General features: G+C 36.5%; 1 protein-coding gene across 1 annotated transcript in view; it reads right to left on the bottom strand.

The window, feature by feature from the left end:
• The window catches only part of HFM1 (helicase for meiosis 1), a 97,544-nt gene extending 80,710 nt beyond the window's left edge, over positions 1-16,834 (bottom strand). Inside the window, exons 1-5 of the mRNA XM_049616799.1 lie at positions 16,737-16,834; positions 12,381-12,493; positions 10,868-11,180; positions 1,726-1,991; positions 1,290-1,337 (exon numbers count right to left, since the gene is read on the bottom strand). Of these exons, the coding sequence (XP_049472756.1) occupies positions 1,290-1,337; positions 1,726-1,991; positions 10,868-11,180; positions 12,381-12,493; positions 16,737-16,807 (811 nt within the window). The 5' untranslated portion in view covers positions 16,808-16,834. The remainder of the gene's footprint in view (positions 1-1,289; positions 1,338-1,725; positions 1,992-10,867; positions 11,181-12,380; positions 12,494-16,736) is intronic.
• Positions 16,835-17,826: the final 992 nt, after the last annotated feature.

Genomic DNA, 17,826 nt, shown 5'->3' with positions numbered 1-17,826 from the left:
TTTGTGGAGTCTAGAGCCTTCCCCAGATTTGAGTCATTAATTCTATATTCCTAAAGCATGATTTTGATGACGTAACTTGACCTGCTCAAAAATACTGCATGGTTGGGGTGCCTGGGTGGCTCAGTTAAGCGGCTGACTTCGGCTCAGGTCATGATCTCGCGGTCCGTGAGTTCGAGCCCCGCGTCAGGCTCTGTGCTGACAGCTCAGAGCCTGGAGCCTGTTTCAGATTCTGTGTCTCCCTCTCTCTGACCCTCCCCGTTCATGCTCTGTCTCTCCCTGCCTCAAAAATAAAAAAAAAAATTTTTTTTAATTAAAAAAAAAAATACTGCATGGTTTCTCCTAAGTGCTTAATTAAAAAACAAAAACAAAACAAAAAACAAAACAAAACAAAAAAAAACCTCTTCACCTTGGTATCCATGGCACTAAATAACCTGATCCTGGATACATATCAATCATTATTTCTGACTAGTCCTGGAATCATAGCTTTCATTTCAGCCAAACTGGAATGCTTGGCCTTTCTAACATATTCCACATTATTCTACCCTCATCCTCACACATGGCTACTTTTTTGCCAGAACAACTTCCTTACTTTACCTGCTTTTCAACGTATTTGGCGATAGTAAGATAAATAAGGGATGGCCCTTGCCTTCAAGGAGTTCATAGGTCATAGGGAAACACAATAGTCACAGCTGATGAATTATAATTAAAAAAAACAGTAAGTACACTGTGTTACAGACATACACAGGGTATCAAAAAAGCAAAGAGGATGTTACCTCCAGAACACACATATGTACTCAAAATATTTATATTGGAAATTCCCAGACATGTAAATCAGATTATAGGTAGAAACTACAAATTTCTTTAAAAAAAAATACTAGATTTGTAAAAATGTTCCCAATCCACAGAATGTCCCACTCTCATTTATTTCCCCTACCCAAGTTTATCCCAATATGCTCTCCTTACCCAAAGTATAAGAAATTATGTGTATCTATTTGTAAGTAAATATGCTAAGAGTTTAGCCGATAACACAAAACTTGTTTTTGTACTTATCTTGTCACAAAGATAACTTGTCACTGGTAACAAGCAGTTCACAAATTGGCACAGTCTGCAGACCACACTCTGAGTAGCAATGACTATCACACGCATTGGGTCTCTTATATGACCCCAAAAATTTACTTTTCCCTCTTTTTCTTTGTCAACCAAAATAAACATAGACACAATGAAACAGCATGTTTACGAATTATGATTTCAAATATAAAGCTGTTGTAGTAAAATAACTTAAAGGATACGGATTTCTGTGACAGCCTTCAAGGAATCTAAATCATTTTCTGTTACTCCTAAAAAAAAAAAATTACACATATTTATATAGGTATTTTTTAACCTCTTCCATACAAACTGCTTCAATAAAATTAGCATAACTTTTTACTGAGAGCACAGTTAAAAAATATTAAGTTGTAGTTTTATTTTTTAAGTAGGCTCCATGCCCAACATGGGGCTTGAACTCATGACCCTGATATCAAGAGTCACATGCTCTACTGACTGAGCCAGCCAGGTGTCCCTATATCATAGTTAAAAAAATACAGTATGATAAAGAAATGCAAAAACTACACATAGATAATCTACTCAAATTTACTATTTTTTAACTTTTCCTTATGCTGAGAAACATAGGTTTGTACTGTTTGTACTTGTTTAATACTGTTTATACTAAAAAAAACAAGGAATTACCTTGAACTTCATGAGGCTGGGATGTAACTGAAAAAGTTGGTGCTTTGAATATGTCTTCTCTGATTTCAGAATGAGAAAAAACGTCACTTGCTGTAAACATGTTAATGTCTGAATATTGATGTCTCTGCTTATTATTGCTACATTTCCATGATTCCCCTTTGTTCATTTCTGTTGGGACAATTTTCACTGAAGCAACAGGAAAGTCCAGGTTTGTACTGTCATTAGAATAAACATCCTCATGTATGTTGTCAGATATTTTAAATAATCTGCAAAAAAAAAAAAAACAAACAACAAACCAAAAAAACCACATTTGCACTTGTAACAGCTGCTTAGAATGGAAAAAAACATAAAATTGGTCCCTTTAAAAATATCCATAGACTGTGGTTTATTCAAACATAAAATTCAATCACTCCCCTAAAATATGACTTGCTAAATTTACCACTGAATTATGTCTTTTCACTTTTCTAAAACCCAAATAAATTCATTTGTAGTAGCCAACCTTCAAGACAGCCCTAATGATCCCTGTCTCCTGCTATGCACACCCTTTTCAAGCTAGGACTTCAAGTCAGGACTGACTCATCAGACTAGAAGAATATGATGGAAGTACAAGTGTGTGACTTCCAAGGCTAGGTCATAAACAATACTGTCACTTCTGCATGGTCTCTTGGATCATTCAGTCTCAGAGGAGCTAGCCACTACATCATGAGAATACGCAGGCAACTTTATGGAGAGGCCCACAGAGACAGGTATTGCAGCCTCTTGTCAGTAACTGCATCAACGTCCCAAATATCCAATAATCATTTTAGTGTAAGAAATACTAAAGAAGTATAGAAGTCAAGAATACTTTGCAAAGAAACATTTTTTTTTTCAAAGTTCTAGAAAACACAGGCCATCTTTAGGATTGTAATTTATTATATTCAACTGATCAAAAGACAACCCACCAACTAATTTGTTCACCAGGGCCCTAAGGGACGAAGTGACCATTAATTTCTTAATATAACATTTACAAAGTAAATAATAGGGATGACAGCAGGTATCAGAATTCTGTAAGAAATGACACCCAAACAAGTATTGTGCAAATACAGGACACTTTCTAAATTATTTTTACCATCAGTTAAAAAAAATTGTTATTATTATTTATTTTTGAGAGAGAGAGCACAAGCAGGGGACCGGCAGAGAGAGAGGCAGACAAAACTTGTCATCATGGACCCTGATATGGGGCTTGAACTCAGAAACCACAAGACCATGACCTGAGCCAAAGTTGGACACTCAACCAACTGAGCCACTAAGGTGCCCCTACTATTAGTTTTAATGACATGTTTCCATATAAGAATGAGTCTTTAAAAACACTATAGATTGAGAAATACATTTGAGAGAAAACTGTAGGTACGCATCCTCCAACACTAGCAGCTCTCTTTTTTTTAATGTTTATTTATTTATTTTTTAGTATATGAAATTTATTGTCAAACTGGTTTCTATACAACACCCAGTGCTCATCCCAAAAGATGTCCTTTTCAATACCCATCGCCTCCCCTCCCCTCCCTCCCACCCCACATCAACCCTCAGTTAGCAGCTCTCTTTGAAGATAGAAAATTCAAAAGCAGATGGTTAGCCTTGGATAATATAATAGAATCTGATTATGAAATAGTATCGAGGACAAGAAAAACAACTTAAACAACTTATGCCACAGGATAACTCCTTGCTGTATGCTGTCATTATCAGTTAAAAGCATAGACTTTGGAGTCAGAAAAACCTGGGTTTATTTTTATTTTTTGATGTTTATTTATTTTTGACAGAGAGACACAGCATGAGCAAGGAAGGGGCAGAGAGAGGGGGAGACACAGAATCCAAAGCAGGCTCCAGGCTCTGAGCTGTCAGCACAGAGCCCGATGTGGAGCACGAACCCACGAGCCACAAGATCACGACCTGAGCTGAAGTCTTACACTCAACCGACTGAGCCACCCCGGCGCCTCAGAAAAACCTGGGTTTAAATCTAAAGCTCTCGGGGCGCCTGGGTGGTTCAGTCGGTTAAGCAGCCGACTTCGGCTCAGGTTGTGATCTCGCGATCGGTGAGTTCGAGCCCCGCGTCGGGCTCTGTGCTGACAGCTCGGAGCCTGGAGCCTGGAGCCTGGAGCCTGGAGCCTGGAGCCTGGAGCCTGCTTCTGTTTCTGTGTCTCCCTCTCTCTCTGCCCCTCCCCCGTCCACGCTCTGTCTCTCTCTGCCTTTCAAAAATGAATAAAATGTTAAAAAAAATTTTTTAAATAAATAAATAAATAAATAAATCTAAAGCTCTCTACTTTCTAGTTGTGTGACTTTAAAGTTAAAAATAAGTTTTTCAAACAGTAAAATATTATCCATGTGCTAGTTACCTAAATTCTCTAGACCTCAGATTCTTCCTAGTTCCTCTAGAACTGCCAACCCATATACTCCTCCATGTTCTCAGCTTCTTCACTGATTGTTACAGTTACTTCCTGATCTTAACAAAAATATTGCATTACCCTAAAAAAACTCTTGCTTCTTCAAATCTTAAGGAGAAACTTAAATCTTCCACATCCAATGTACTTGAGGGTTGAGAGTCTGTGCCTCCTCCACCCTAAATCTGCATCATTATTCTTCCATTGTCTTACAAAAGTATCTATGCTATCTAGTTACACCACCTTGCAACCCTCCTCATGGCATTTATCATATATTAACCTCGGGTCACTTTAGAATCTTTTCCTCTCAATCTCAAATTCTGCCACTATCTGCATTACTTCAACATTCACGTAGATGAGCCATTCAAAATCCCCTCCCCTCCATTTCTTAGGCATTCATCTCCAGTGGCTTTCTTCTTCAAACAATCTCATCCACCTATTCTATCATCTTAAACACTGTCATTATCCAGAACTGCTCCTCCTCTCAAATCAATCATTCTGATATATCATTCTCTGACCACAACCTCTTATCCTTTTAGCTTGTTTGCACAAGGTACCAATGAGGTAAAACAAAAACAAAAACAAATTTACTTTAATGAACCTCTTTATTTTCTCCCAAACTATCTTCCCTTCTCTTTTCTCATATATCTTTAATGAACTTAGATTCCATGGCCTATCTTTTTGACCACTCTTTTTTACCAATATTCTAAACTCCAATTCTCCTTTATCCTTTTAACATACTTATCTTGCAAAACCTCAATCCTGGATGAATCCATGTACTTTTTAAAATAATTGCAGGTTGGGGCACATAGGTGGCTCAGTCAGTTAAGGGTCCGACTTCAGCTCAGGTCATGATCTCACTGTTTGTGAGTTCAGGCCCCGCATACGGCTCTGTGCTGACAGCTCGGAGCCTGGAACCTGCTTCAGATTCTGTGTCTCCCTCTCTCTGCCCCTCCCCTGCTTGCACTCTGCCTCTCTCTCTCTCTCTCTCCAAAACAAATAAACATTTTTAAAAAAATAAAATAAAATAATTGCAGATGGAGGGGCGTCTGGGTGGCTCAGTCGGTTAAGCATACAACTGCGGCTCAGGTCATGATCTCACAGTTCGTGGGTTCGAGCCCCGCGTCAGGCTCTGCGCTGACATCTCAGAGCCTGGAGCCTGCTTCGGATTCTGTGTCTCCTTCTTTCTGCCCTTCCCCTGCTCACTCTCTCTCTCTCTCTCTCTCTCAAAAATAAATAAACATTAAAAAAAATTTTAAATAATTGCAGCTAGGCAGGGGAACACTCCTGGAAAAAGCAGTTAGGTGGATGATACAATACTTGAACATTAAAATTCAGTGTCACAAAAAAAAAGGGAGGAGGTGCTTGGGCAGCTCAGTCAGTTAAGTGCCTGACTCTTGATTTCGGCCCAGGTCATGATCTCGCAGTTCGTAAGAACGAATCCTATGTTGGGCTCTGTGCTGACAGTGTGGAGCCTGCTTGGGATTCTCTCTCCCCATCTCTCTGTGCCTCTCTCTGGCTCACGTGCACACCCACTCTCTCTCTCTCTCGCTCTCTCTCTCTAAGAAACATTTAAAAAAAAAAAAATTCAGAGTCATCATCACCAAGATTGCAGATACAAAAATCAACATATACCAAAATCAATTGCTGATGTCTATACACTTGCGATGTACAATCTGAAAAAAAAATTTTATTTTATTTTAAAAAGTATCGAAAAGAATAAAATACTTAGGAATACATTTAACAAAATAAGTATGACCTGTCTACTGAAAACCTCACAACATCATTGAAAGAAACTAAATAAAAACTAAATAAATGGAAAGATATCCCATATTCACATAATGGAAGGCTTAATGTTACTAAGATGCCAATATTCTTCAAGTTGATCTACAGATTTGACACAATCCCTATCAAAATTCCAGCTGGCTTCTTTGCAGAAATTGACCAGTTTATCATAACATTCATATGAAAATGCAAAGAACCCAGAGGAGCCAAAAAAAATTCTTGAAAAAAGGAACAAAATTGGAGGATTCACACATCTCAATCTGAAACTTTACAACAAAGCTACAGCAATCAAGACAGTGTGGGATATGCCCTTATGCAAGTCATAAGGACAGACATGTTGGTTAATGGAATAGAATTCAGAGTCCAGAAATAAACCTTTATTTAGTATACAGTTAACTATTTAGTATAGTAGGACATTTCCTATTTAGCATAATAGGAAATATGTATTCACTTTGTCCTCAGTTCCTGGCACAGAGCTCCCAAAACCCTTAGAATTTTCTGTGTAATAGGAGTAAGAGAAGCATCATTTGTTATTCATGACAACCCCTTTCAATCCCACCTGAGTTTATGCTAATGAGGTGAATCTTGTAGGACCCCCACATAGTTTCAGGATTGGGGTTAACTGCCAGAAAAAATAAACTTTGATTAGAGGATTGAATTTTCAGCCTCACCTGTGGCATCCAAGGAAGGGAGAGTGATGGAGAGGCAGTTCAATCACCAATGGCCAATGATTTTATCAATCATGCCTATCTAATGAAACTACCATAAAGGAAAAACCCCTAAATGACAGGGGGTTCAGAGAACTTCCAAGGTGGTGAACAAACCAATGTGCTCAGAGGGTAATGTACCTGGAGAGGCATGGAAGCTCTACACACCCTCCTTCTGAATATCTTGCTCTATGCATCTCTTCCATTTGACTGTTTCTGAATAGTATCCTTTATAATGAAGCGGTAGACATAAGTATAGTGTTTTCCTGAGTTCTATAAGTCATTCTAACAAGTTATTAAACCTAATGTGGGGATTATGGGAACCCCAAATTTGTAGTCTGCAGGGCAGAAATGTGGGTAGCCTGGCACCCTATTTGTGGATGGCATCTGAAATGGGGCAGTCTTATGGAACTGAGTCCTTAACATATAGGGTGTAATGCTAACTCTAGGAGTTAGTGTGAATATAGAATTGAATTGTTGGACACCCATTGGTACCAGAGATTCAGAGAACTTGCTGGGTTCAGAAAACCCCCCGGACTTTACATTTACGGTCAACTGATTTTCAATGAAAGTGCTATGACATTCAATGGGGAAAGAATAGTTTTTTCAACAAATGGTGTAGAACAACTGGATATCTACATACAAAAAAAAAATGAAGTTGGACTTCTACCTTGCATTATATAAGTTAACTCAAAATAGATCACAGACCTAAATGTAAGAGCTAAAACTATAAAAATCTTAGAAGAAAATGTAGTAGTTAATCTTTACAACCTTGGTTAGGGAATGGTTTCTTGGATACGACACCAAAAGTCAAAGGAACAAAAGAAAAATCAGATAAACTGGACCTCATCAAAATTAAAAACTTTTATGCTGATAAAGAGTGAAAAATAGGGGTCCTGGGTGGCTCAGTCGGTTAAGTGTCCAACTTCAGCTCAGGTCATGATCTCATGGTTCATGAGTTGAAGCCCCATGTCAGGCTCTGTGCTGACAGCTCAGAGCCTGGAGCCTGCTTCGGATTCTGTCTCCTTCTCTCTCTGCTCTGCCCCTCCCCTGCTCATGCTCTGTCTCTGGTTCTGTTTGTCTGTCTGTCTGTCTGTCTGTCTCTCTCTCTCTCTCTCAAAAATAAATAAACATTAAAAAATTGCTTTAAAAAGTGAAAAAAAACACAAAGAATGGGAGAAAATATTTGAAATCATATAGCTGATGAGAGACTTATAAAGAATATATAAAGAATGCTTATAATTCAACAATAAAAAAAACAGGCAAAGGATGTGAATAGACATCACTCCTAAGATGATATAAAAGTAGCCAATAATCACATGAAAAGATGCCCAATATCATTAATCATTAGGAAAATGCTAATCAATGAGAGGCACTCACACCTACTAGACTGGCTATAATAAAAAAGACAACTGCTAAGAAGGACGTGGAGAAACTGGAACCATCACATAATATTTGTGGGATTGTAAAGTGGTACAGTTAATTTGGAAAACACTTTGGCAGTTCCTCAAAAAAGTTAAGTATAGAGTTACTATATGACCCAGAAATTCCAATTCTAGGTATAAATCCAAAAGAATTTCAAAATATTTTTAAAAATGGGGCACTTGGGTGGCTCAGTCAGTCGAGCACCTGACTCCTGATTTCAGCTCAGGTCATGATCTCACAGTCGTGGGATCGAGCTCCACAGGGGCTCCTCCGTGGGAGTCTCCAAGAGGAGATTCTTAGCCCCCTCTCCCCCTGCCCCTCCCCCTTCTCAAAAAAATAAAAATAAATAAAAATTAAAAATATGTTCACAGAAAAACGTGTATATGAATGTTCACAGCAACATTACTAGTAATAGCCAAAAAGTGGAAACAATTCAAATGTGCAACAATTGATGGGTAAAGAAAATATGGTATTGTCCACACAATGGAATATTATTTGGCCATAAAAAGAATGAAGTACTGATATATGACATAGTACAGATAAACCTTGAAAACATTATGCTAAGTGAAACAAGCCAGACACAAAAGACCAGACACTGTATGACTCCACTACATGAAATGTCTAGAATAGGTAAATCCATAGAAACAGAAAGATTAATGGTTGCCAGGGTCTGGGGAGAGGGGAGGATGATGAGTTGGAAAGGAGAGTGATCAATAATGAATGCAGAGTTTCTTTTGAGGATAGTAGTGATGACTGCACAACTCTTGTGACTATTCTAAAAACCAATGAACTGTACACAGAGTGAATTTATATGTAATTATATGCTAATAGAGCTATTATACAAAATGCATAGACATAAACCTCAATCAGGCCCTTTAGAGTACCCAACAATCCTGTTATTCTAAGTGAATTGCTTTCCCATTTTCCATAATCTCTTCTACCCTTCTCATACTTGCTTAATACCTTTTCCCCTCAAACTCCATAAATAACTTCATCTCTTATGTCACAGAGAACACAAAAACTATCAACTAGATCTCTTCTGAATCTTAAACCCATACATCCAATTCTCTATTTAGACAATTTATAGGTACTTAATATCAACATATCAAAAAAAAACCCCAAAAAACCAACATGTCCGAATCTGTACTCATCGCCTTCTTCTAAACCTGTTCTTCCTTTAGTTTTCTAGATCACGAAAGGGCACTACCCTCCTACATCATTCGGGCTTAAGACAGAAAACTAGGAGTCCAGGTGTCATATCTAATAATCCTTTGGGTCCTATGGGATACAATCTCATAAATCACTCTGAACTCTCATTCTTGCTACCACAGTCTACATCAGGCTCCCACTCTCTCTCACCTGGACTAATAAAACAACCTTCTAAGTAACTTTTCACAGTGCATCCTAGATCCCTTCTAATTTATCATATTGATGCCAAGATGGACTTTAAATTTTTTTAAAAAATCTAATTTTACTCCTTTGCTTAAAATGCAGGACCTCAGCACACTAGTTCTCAAACTTTAGTGTGCACAACAATCATCTAAAAAAATTATTAAAAATGGTCTGGGTTCCATCCTTACCTTTATCTAGACTGTGATTCAATAGGTCAATGGTAGGATCCAAGAATCCAACTTTCCTTCTAGTAAGCACTCCAAGTGATTCTGATACAGTGGGTCCACAGGCCACAGTTTAACAAACAGTGCCTTTAAAAGGGGCACCTGGGTGGCTTAGTCAGTTAAGCGTCAGATTTCGACTCAGGTCATGATCTTACGGTTCGTGGGTTCGAGCCCTGCATCGGGCTCTGTGCTGACAGCTCGCAGCCTAGAGGCTGCTTCAGATTCTGTCTTCCTTTCTCTCTGCCCCTCCCCCACTCACAACCTGTCTCTCTTTCTCTCAAAAATAATAAACATTAAAAAAATTTAAAAAAAGAAAAAAGAAACAGTGCTTTAAGAAAAAGCACAAAGTTTATCATGCCTACCTGACTCTGAATGACCTGGGCTTTCCAAACCTTACCCCTCAGCATTCCCTCTGATTCTAAACAAAAGGAATTTTTCTAAGAATAGGCCAAGCTCTGTGCTACCTTAGGTCTTTTCTGCACATAGTATTCCTTCTGCCTGCAATACTCTCCTTCTTTATTTGTCCTTAGTTTAATTCTGTATCTTCTTAAGGTTAAATTTATTTACATATTTTGAGAGACAGAGAGAGAGTGAGAGCATGCTGGTGTGAGGGGGAGGGGCAGAGAGAGAGATAAAGAGAGAATCCTAAGCAGGCTCCACACTAACAACACAGATCCCGAGTGGGGCTCAAACTCATGAACCATGAGATCAAGGATGGTGGAGACTCTTTCAGAGAGTTCATAAGGTCAAAACAATTTTCATAATATTACTAACATGTTTGCCTTTAAAATTTTTCAGTTTTAATGTCTAATATGGTTAAATATTGATAGATATAAATCACATACACAAAAACTATTGGGAATTCCCAATAATTTTTAAATGTAAAAGGGTCCTGACAACAAAAAGTTTGAGAACCTTTGTTTTAACCATATATTTCATCAAAATAATTGTCATACTACAAAGCATTTAATCAATTATTTTTAGTTATTTACTGCCTTTCTCCCATTAAGTTGTACCACTCTGAAGGCAAGAACCTATGACTACAATCCCAGAGTTAACAGGGCATCTGGTATATAGACTCTATTTGTTGTTGATGTTTTTCCCTTTTAGATTCTATCATACTTCATACTTCTGGAAAGACACATAAACATTTAACTTTATCACTGAATAGTGTGTATTTCATTTAATTAATTACCTTTTTCGGAAGGCTGATGTGCTCTCTCCTTTATCTTCTGCAAAATTAACTAATTTTGTATCATCTGGAACATTTTTCTCAGGTGCTATCTCAGTGCCAATGTGATTTTTGTATTTCTGAGAAGAACCATACGTCAGCTTGCCAGGAACATGTGATAAGTCATCATTACCTGCCCCTCCTAAATTCAGATAATCTTCTTCATATTTTTTTGAGGAAAAGGCAAACTGGGATTTTTGTGTTGGTGAAATATAATTTGTGTCTTCATTAGTTATCTTTAAATTTGATGGTAACATTTTTGGCTTCTTTTCCTGACCTACAAAAATGGAATATATTAATACATGTTCTTCATGAAAACAAATTTTCAAAATGACCATGAAAAATTGTAATAAAATTTTTCAAAAGTTTGAAATACAGGTAATTGTAACTATTAACGTATATTATATCACTGAAGGGCATTCAGAAATTAATCAGGAATTACTGAAATTTGAAATTTATATAAAAACTATATTATAGGACAGGTTTAATTCCTGACTCACAGAAATAGCCATGATTATAATATTTAAGTATTTTATCTACTAGAAATGATATAATTATACAATTATGAAGATTTGAAAATTTATATAACTAATTTACACACAGAAATACAATGAGCAATCATAAAATGTTACTGAATTTGATTCAGTATTAAAATACATGATACAATCCTTTTAACTTTGTAATATTGCTTCTAAAATCAAAATAAAGGAATGCTTTCATCAAGGTGACAAAATGTTAAAGGTTTCTTTACAGAGACTTTACAAGCATCTTTGAGAAGTCAGGAGTCTATAGGCCTTGTTAGGGCATAAATTTGCTTTACCATCTTTATATATACTTTATACATACTATATATGTAGTATATATAGCCTATATATTCTATATATTATTTGGTACATACAAGAATATAAATAATGTACATTTTCATATACAAAATATATACAAATTACAAAGCTTAAGAAAATATATATATACAAATTATCCCCTAATTTAAAAATAAAAGTTTATCAACAATATCACATTAGATCACATATATTGAGGATGCTTATTTTTAGCTTTATAAAAATGGTACCAAACTATATATAATATTCTGCATATTGTTTTTTGGAAACTGTTTTGGTAAAGGTTTCCTTTATCTTTAGTAAAGGGGAAGAAACAAACTAAATGACAATGACAGTTTTAAGGGTAAGAGGAAACAAATTCATACAATAGAACATGTATACGTGCGACAGTATATTGTAAACATATAATATGCATATGTATGTATATGTATGTAATGAGATGAAAAATGTTTTAGATTTTAAGATTTGGTGAGCACTATTTTGAATAAAAGAAGTCTCCTTTATTTTATTCCATTAAAATAAAGGAATTAACACTTTAGTGTGTTACTAGATTTTTTACACGGACATAAGCTGCATGGGTTTATGTGATAGTTTACCTAACAGTTTATGACTTTCATAACAAATATGTGATAGTTTACCTAACAGTTTATGACTTTCTATTTCCTCCTCTAATGCCTGAGTATCTGGAATTTCCGATATCAATGGCGCAGGTGGGAGAAACCAATCCAATGATTTTTCAATGTCTGGATAGCTGTATAAAATATAAAAGTGTGAATATATATGTTAATAAAGTTACATCAGAAACTATCTATTAATTAAACATTACTCAATTACAGACTCTTAGATAAATATCCTATAAATTAACTTTCTGTGGTGACTTTGATGTATCCCTATACACAGCAGTGTGCTCAATCTTTTTTTTCTTGTGTGTCATAGGGTTAATGGCACTGCTATGTGAGATATGCTACCTAAATAATGGCTATAACTCCGTCTCTTTTTGTCTAATTCAAACGCTTGTGACAAGAATCTTAAATCTTCTCCAATATAAAAAATAGTAAATCATTCTGAAACATTAGCATCTTAACTATCACAAATAATAAATTACTTATGACACACCTTACAACTAATCATGGGTCATCAGTGTGTAAATGACACCACTGCTGGTACTCTAGAACATTCCTAAAACATTATTACAAATTAATGTACTAATCCAAATATTCTTGATCCAGAACCATCTACAAACCCCAGAAAACCCAAGAAACCAGTTGAAACTGACAATCCCTTTGTAAACCTACAGTAATTGTTGAGATTTTTGCCACTCTGTGACTCTGTTGTCACTGTGAACTACTTCTCCTTATCTTTCACCCATGATCCTATTAACATATAATGCTTTAATATTTACTTTCCAATCAAAGTTGATTTGTCCTTCATTGGAAAAAAAGATAAGTATTAAGCGACAGGAAATAAAGTTGAGAAAAGCATCACATATACTGCCTACACCAAGTTAAAAGGATCTTATGATTTGCTTTTTACTCTCTTCATTTAGAATTTTAAGCCCTCAAAAGTGAGAGACCCAGCCTTTTACTTTTCTGCCTTTCACAGCATATAACACATAGCTACTACAACTATGTTTTCCAAATCAAAAACCTACAACACATTATTTAACAATGTCTGACAGACTGATGATAGGCCAAAACATCTGAAATTTAGTATTATGTCAGAGGGTCCCCAAGATCACCCCAGAGCCAATGATGCAGTGGGCTGATTCACAGGACTCATCATTCAGTCCTACTCGTGACTATGGGATCCTTTCCCAGTACAGTAACACAGGACACCTTTAATTCCCACAGCAACAATCTGTGACAACATGTGTGAAGTGTTGACAATGAGAGAAGCTCATTAGAGATTCAATGCCAAGGGTTTTTACTGGGGACTAATCATGTGGGCATCCCCTGTCTGGTACATACCTAAATTCTAGATTCTCAGAAGAAAAGCAGATGTTCAGCATAAACCATATTATCTAAACCATATTTAGGCACTGAGCCACTCTTATCAGTAAATGGTGGGAACTTTCCTAAAGTTCTGACTCCAGCCAAAGGCCATTCTTGCAAGCGGGACTTTTTCAAGGACAGCAGTTTAGGCCTGATGTATTAACTCTTTTCTAGACAGAGACTATTTCAGAAAATCTAAGAAAGATGTTAACAAGATACAAAAAGCACACATCTAGCTCTACTATTCAGCCCCCACCCATAAAATCAAATCTTCTTTATGATTTGCCCATTTTTTCTCTCAGCCATCCAGAATCCAAATCACAGTAAAATATTTTACCACTATAACCACACATATACGTCTTACTTCATCTTCTTATAATGCTTCTTGAATTCATCATTTCCTTGTTTTTCCACTGTCACCATTCTAATCAAGGCTCTAATCAACTTATGTCTGCTTAAAAACAAAAGGGTTTTCACTGGCCTCACTGTCTCCAGCTGTCTCTAATATATTTTACACACTCCTGTCACATTAATTTAGAATTGTTTTCATCATATTTATTCCATTCAAAATACTTTAGTGGCTTCCAAATAATGCCAAACTTCAAGTGGCCTTAGGCTACCTTACAATTTTAATTCTCCTACACTACTTACCATAAGTCAAGACCAAAGTGAACTATTTGTATGCCAAATAGATGCTACATTCTGTCCCTCATCTTTGTTCAAAAATATTTCCTTTACACTGCTTGCCACTGTACATGACCCTTTGCCCTATCTACCCATAGAAGTTCAACTGTTTCATTCCTTCATTAACCTATTCAATAGTTATTCACTGAGTATTGTGTTCTAAGTACTAGAGCTTATGTTCATTCGAAATCCAGCTCAAGTCCTATCCTCATGAAATCCTCCTAGGTTGTCTCCCTTCTCTCTCTGTAACTACTATGTGAACCTATAATATTTATCACAGTACTACTGCATTGTGTGTGTCTGTGTGTAGGTCTATATAGAGGTAATAAAAACATTGATGATGGACAAATAGATCAGTCTGATACCACCCCCAGATCATAAACACACAAGGGTTTTGATTTACCTCCATTCACATCAATAATAGCACATTCCTTTTTTTTTTTTTTTTTTTTTTCAACGTTTTTTATTTTTTTTTTTATTTTTGGGACAGAGAGAGACAGAGCATGAACGGGGGAGGGGCAGAGAGAGAGAGGGAGACACAGAATCGGAAACAGGCTCCAGGCTCCGAGCCATCAGCCCAGAGCCTGACGCGGGGCTCGAACTCACGGACCGCGAGATCGTGACCTGGCTGAAGTCGGACGCTTAACCGACTGCGCCACCCAGGCGCCCCAATAATAGCACATTCCTTTAGATAAATAGGCATATTAGTGAATAAATGTTTGTTGATTCAGTTCTGTGGCTTTCAACACATACAGTCATGTCCAAGATCCTTATTCTGACATTTATCTCCCACCACAATCTATCCTCAGTTTACTTTTCTAACTTTATGTCCCAGTCTCTCCTTTATGAATCCTCTATTCCAGGAAATTTTTTACACACTATCCTAAAAGTACTGCAAATTGCCCCACCTCCATTCTCTTTTCTTGCTGTTAAACTCTGCCTTCAAGTGGTCTTTTCCCCTTTGCTTCTCAGAATTATCAAATCCTTCAAAGTCTCCTGACGTCTCTCCCCACTACCATAAAGCCTAACCTGATCAGTCTGTACCAGGTCTCCCTTGAAATCTGAAATTTCATTGCATGAAAATATGCTTATCATTTGCTTTGCACCCTTTCCTGACATTGTATTGTTAGAAAGGCAACCATATGGTTGCCAGTCCTGGCAACCATATGATTGCGCAGGCCAGTCCTGATTAACACGTGTTGTGCAAATGGATGCATTCTTTCACTCTCAAAGTGTCCTACTCTAGATAATGAATTACATGGTCGCATTATTTATTAATGGCCTTTCCATATGTGTGCTTAATCTCCTCAGTTTTATGTTCTGTTTAAGTAAAAGTCTGTTTCATCCTTCTTATACCCCTTTCAGCATTCAATCAATATTTGAATATTTGAATGAATGAAAAAAATAAAGCAATAAATACTTTACACAATGCTTCCTTTTTTAAAAAAAGGATAATACAGGGACACATGGCTGGCTCAGTCAGTGAAGCATGCAACTCTTGATCTCAGGGTTGTGAGTTTGAGCCCCATATTAGGTGTAGAGATTAGTTAAAAATAAAATCTTTTTGAAGGCACCTGGTGGCTCAGTCGGTTGAATGTTCAACTTTGGCTCACGGTTCGTGAGTTCAAGCCCCACATCAGGCTTGCTGATGTCAGCACAAAACTCACCTTGGATCCTCTGTCCCCCTCTCTCCGCCCCTTCCCTGTTCACACAAACTCTCTCTCTCAAAAATAAACACCAAAAAAAATTTTTTTAATAAATAAATAAAATAAAATCTTTTTTTTACAAAAAGATAACACAAGAGAATACACAGAAAACTTAGAATTGAGAACAATTCACATGTGAAAATCCATAAAAGCCTGTATTTAACATACTATCTATTCTCCATTCTTATTTCCTTTAGTGCCACATCTTTATTTCCACCCCTACTTCCTGCCTGCCCTGAATCTGGCCAACACACTTGGCCCTTGGCACACTGCCCATTCCGTTGCCAAAAGGTGCCATCACTCCTTGTCCAGGGCTACTGTTTGACCATTACTTCAAGTATTTACCTTGGCCAAAAATAATCTGAAAAAAACCCAGAAATGCAAATACATGAAAGCCAAACAGGCCAGAATCTACTCTGTTTTTTAAGTTATAACATTTAAGATGTTAAACTTCAGTTACTCCCTTTATCTGACTTCCATGTTTACCTGAAACATCATTCTGTTGATCCCTCATTTTTAATTTGTATATTTCCAGAGAAAAAATTAAAACCCCTTAAAAATAAAAAATGTCTAAAACAATATACTACGTTATCATTCTTTAAGGCAGACTTACTTTTCAGCTTCATCTGGTCTTTCAAAAGACAAAGTATCCAAAGCAAACAAGGAGTCATTTGATTTCAGCATTGTTAAAAATTGGACTGTGTCATAAACCTACCAAAATACAGAAAAAGTAGTTTATATTTTATTTATAAAGCTATAAAAAATATTTCTATACACATTAACTATAATCATTAATTTCCCAGAATAACCACAGACCATCTTTCTGCTGTATCTTCTGCAGCTTCCTCCAAAGTGCCTCAATATTCAAATACATTATTCCCTGTTCTCCACTCATTCATGCATATTCACATTTGTACCCCTCTCTTCATACTGCATCAATGCTTACAATGTGTTTTCTTCCATTCTCTACTTGGCAAATCCCTACCCATCCTTCATGTATAAGTCAAATGTCATTCCTTCTTCAAAGGCTTCTCTGAGTTTGTCCTGTTCTCTGAGGCAGAATTAATTGCTTCTTTGGGGCTCTTACAATATTTTGTTCATATCATTATTTTTTATTTAGGATAATGTACTTTACCATGAATGTGTGTGTCTCTAACAATATACCAGGTAATTATGCAAAGGTTTGCTTCAAAATAAATGGGGAGATGTAGAGGGACACTGATGAAACCAGACTGACAATGAGTTGATATTAGTTAAGCTATATAATAGGTACATGGAGTTTAGTATAATGTTCTGCCAATTTTGTATATATGTTTGAACTTTTCCAAAATAAAAAAAATTGCAAGTTTAACATCTATATGTATACTTACATTCACACTACATAAAACATATAGAAAGACAATTTTTACATTCATAGATGGTATCTAAATGTAAAGGATAAAAATAATCAGCATCGGCCACCTGGGAATATAATAAAATTCTCGGGCTGAACAAAGCCTCAAATTTGACAGGAGACTATAAAGAACCATGTCTACAGACACATACATTGCTCCATTCACATTGCCATTCTTTCTCCTGCACATCAACACTGCATCCCAGTTTTTTTTCTGAATTCTGAAACATGATAGAAAATTCTAGATGACAAAACATGAAATAGATGCACAAATCACAAAGCACAAATCAGATTTCTATTTATTCTGTGA

This window comes from Panthera uncia, assembly GCF_023721935.1.
Source record: "Panthera uncia isolate 11264 chromosome C1 unlocalized genomic scaffold, Puncia_PCG_1.0 HiC_scaffold_4, whole genome shotgun sequence".
Taxonomy (NCBI): domain Eukaryota; kingdom Metazoa; phylum Chordata; class Mammalia; order Carnivora; family Felidae; genus Panthera; species Panthera uncia.
The sequence above is the reverse complement of the archived record's forward strand: the minus strand, read 5'-3'. Positions and strand labels throughout refer to the sequence as shown.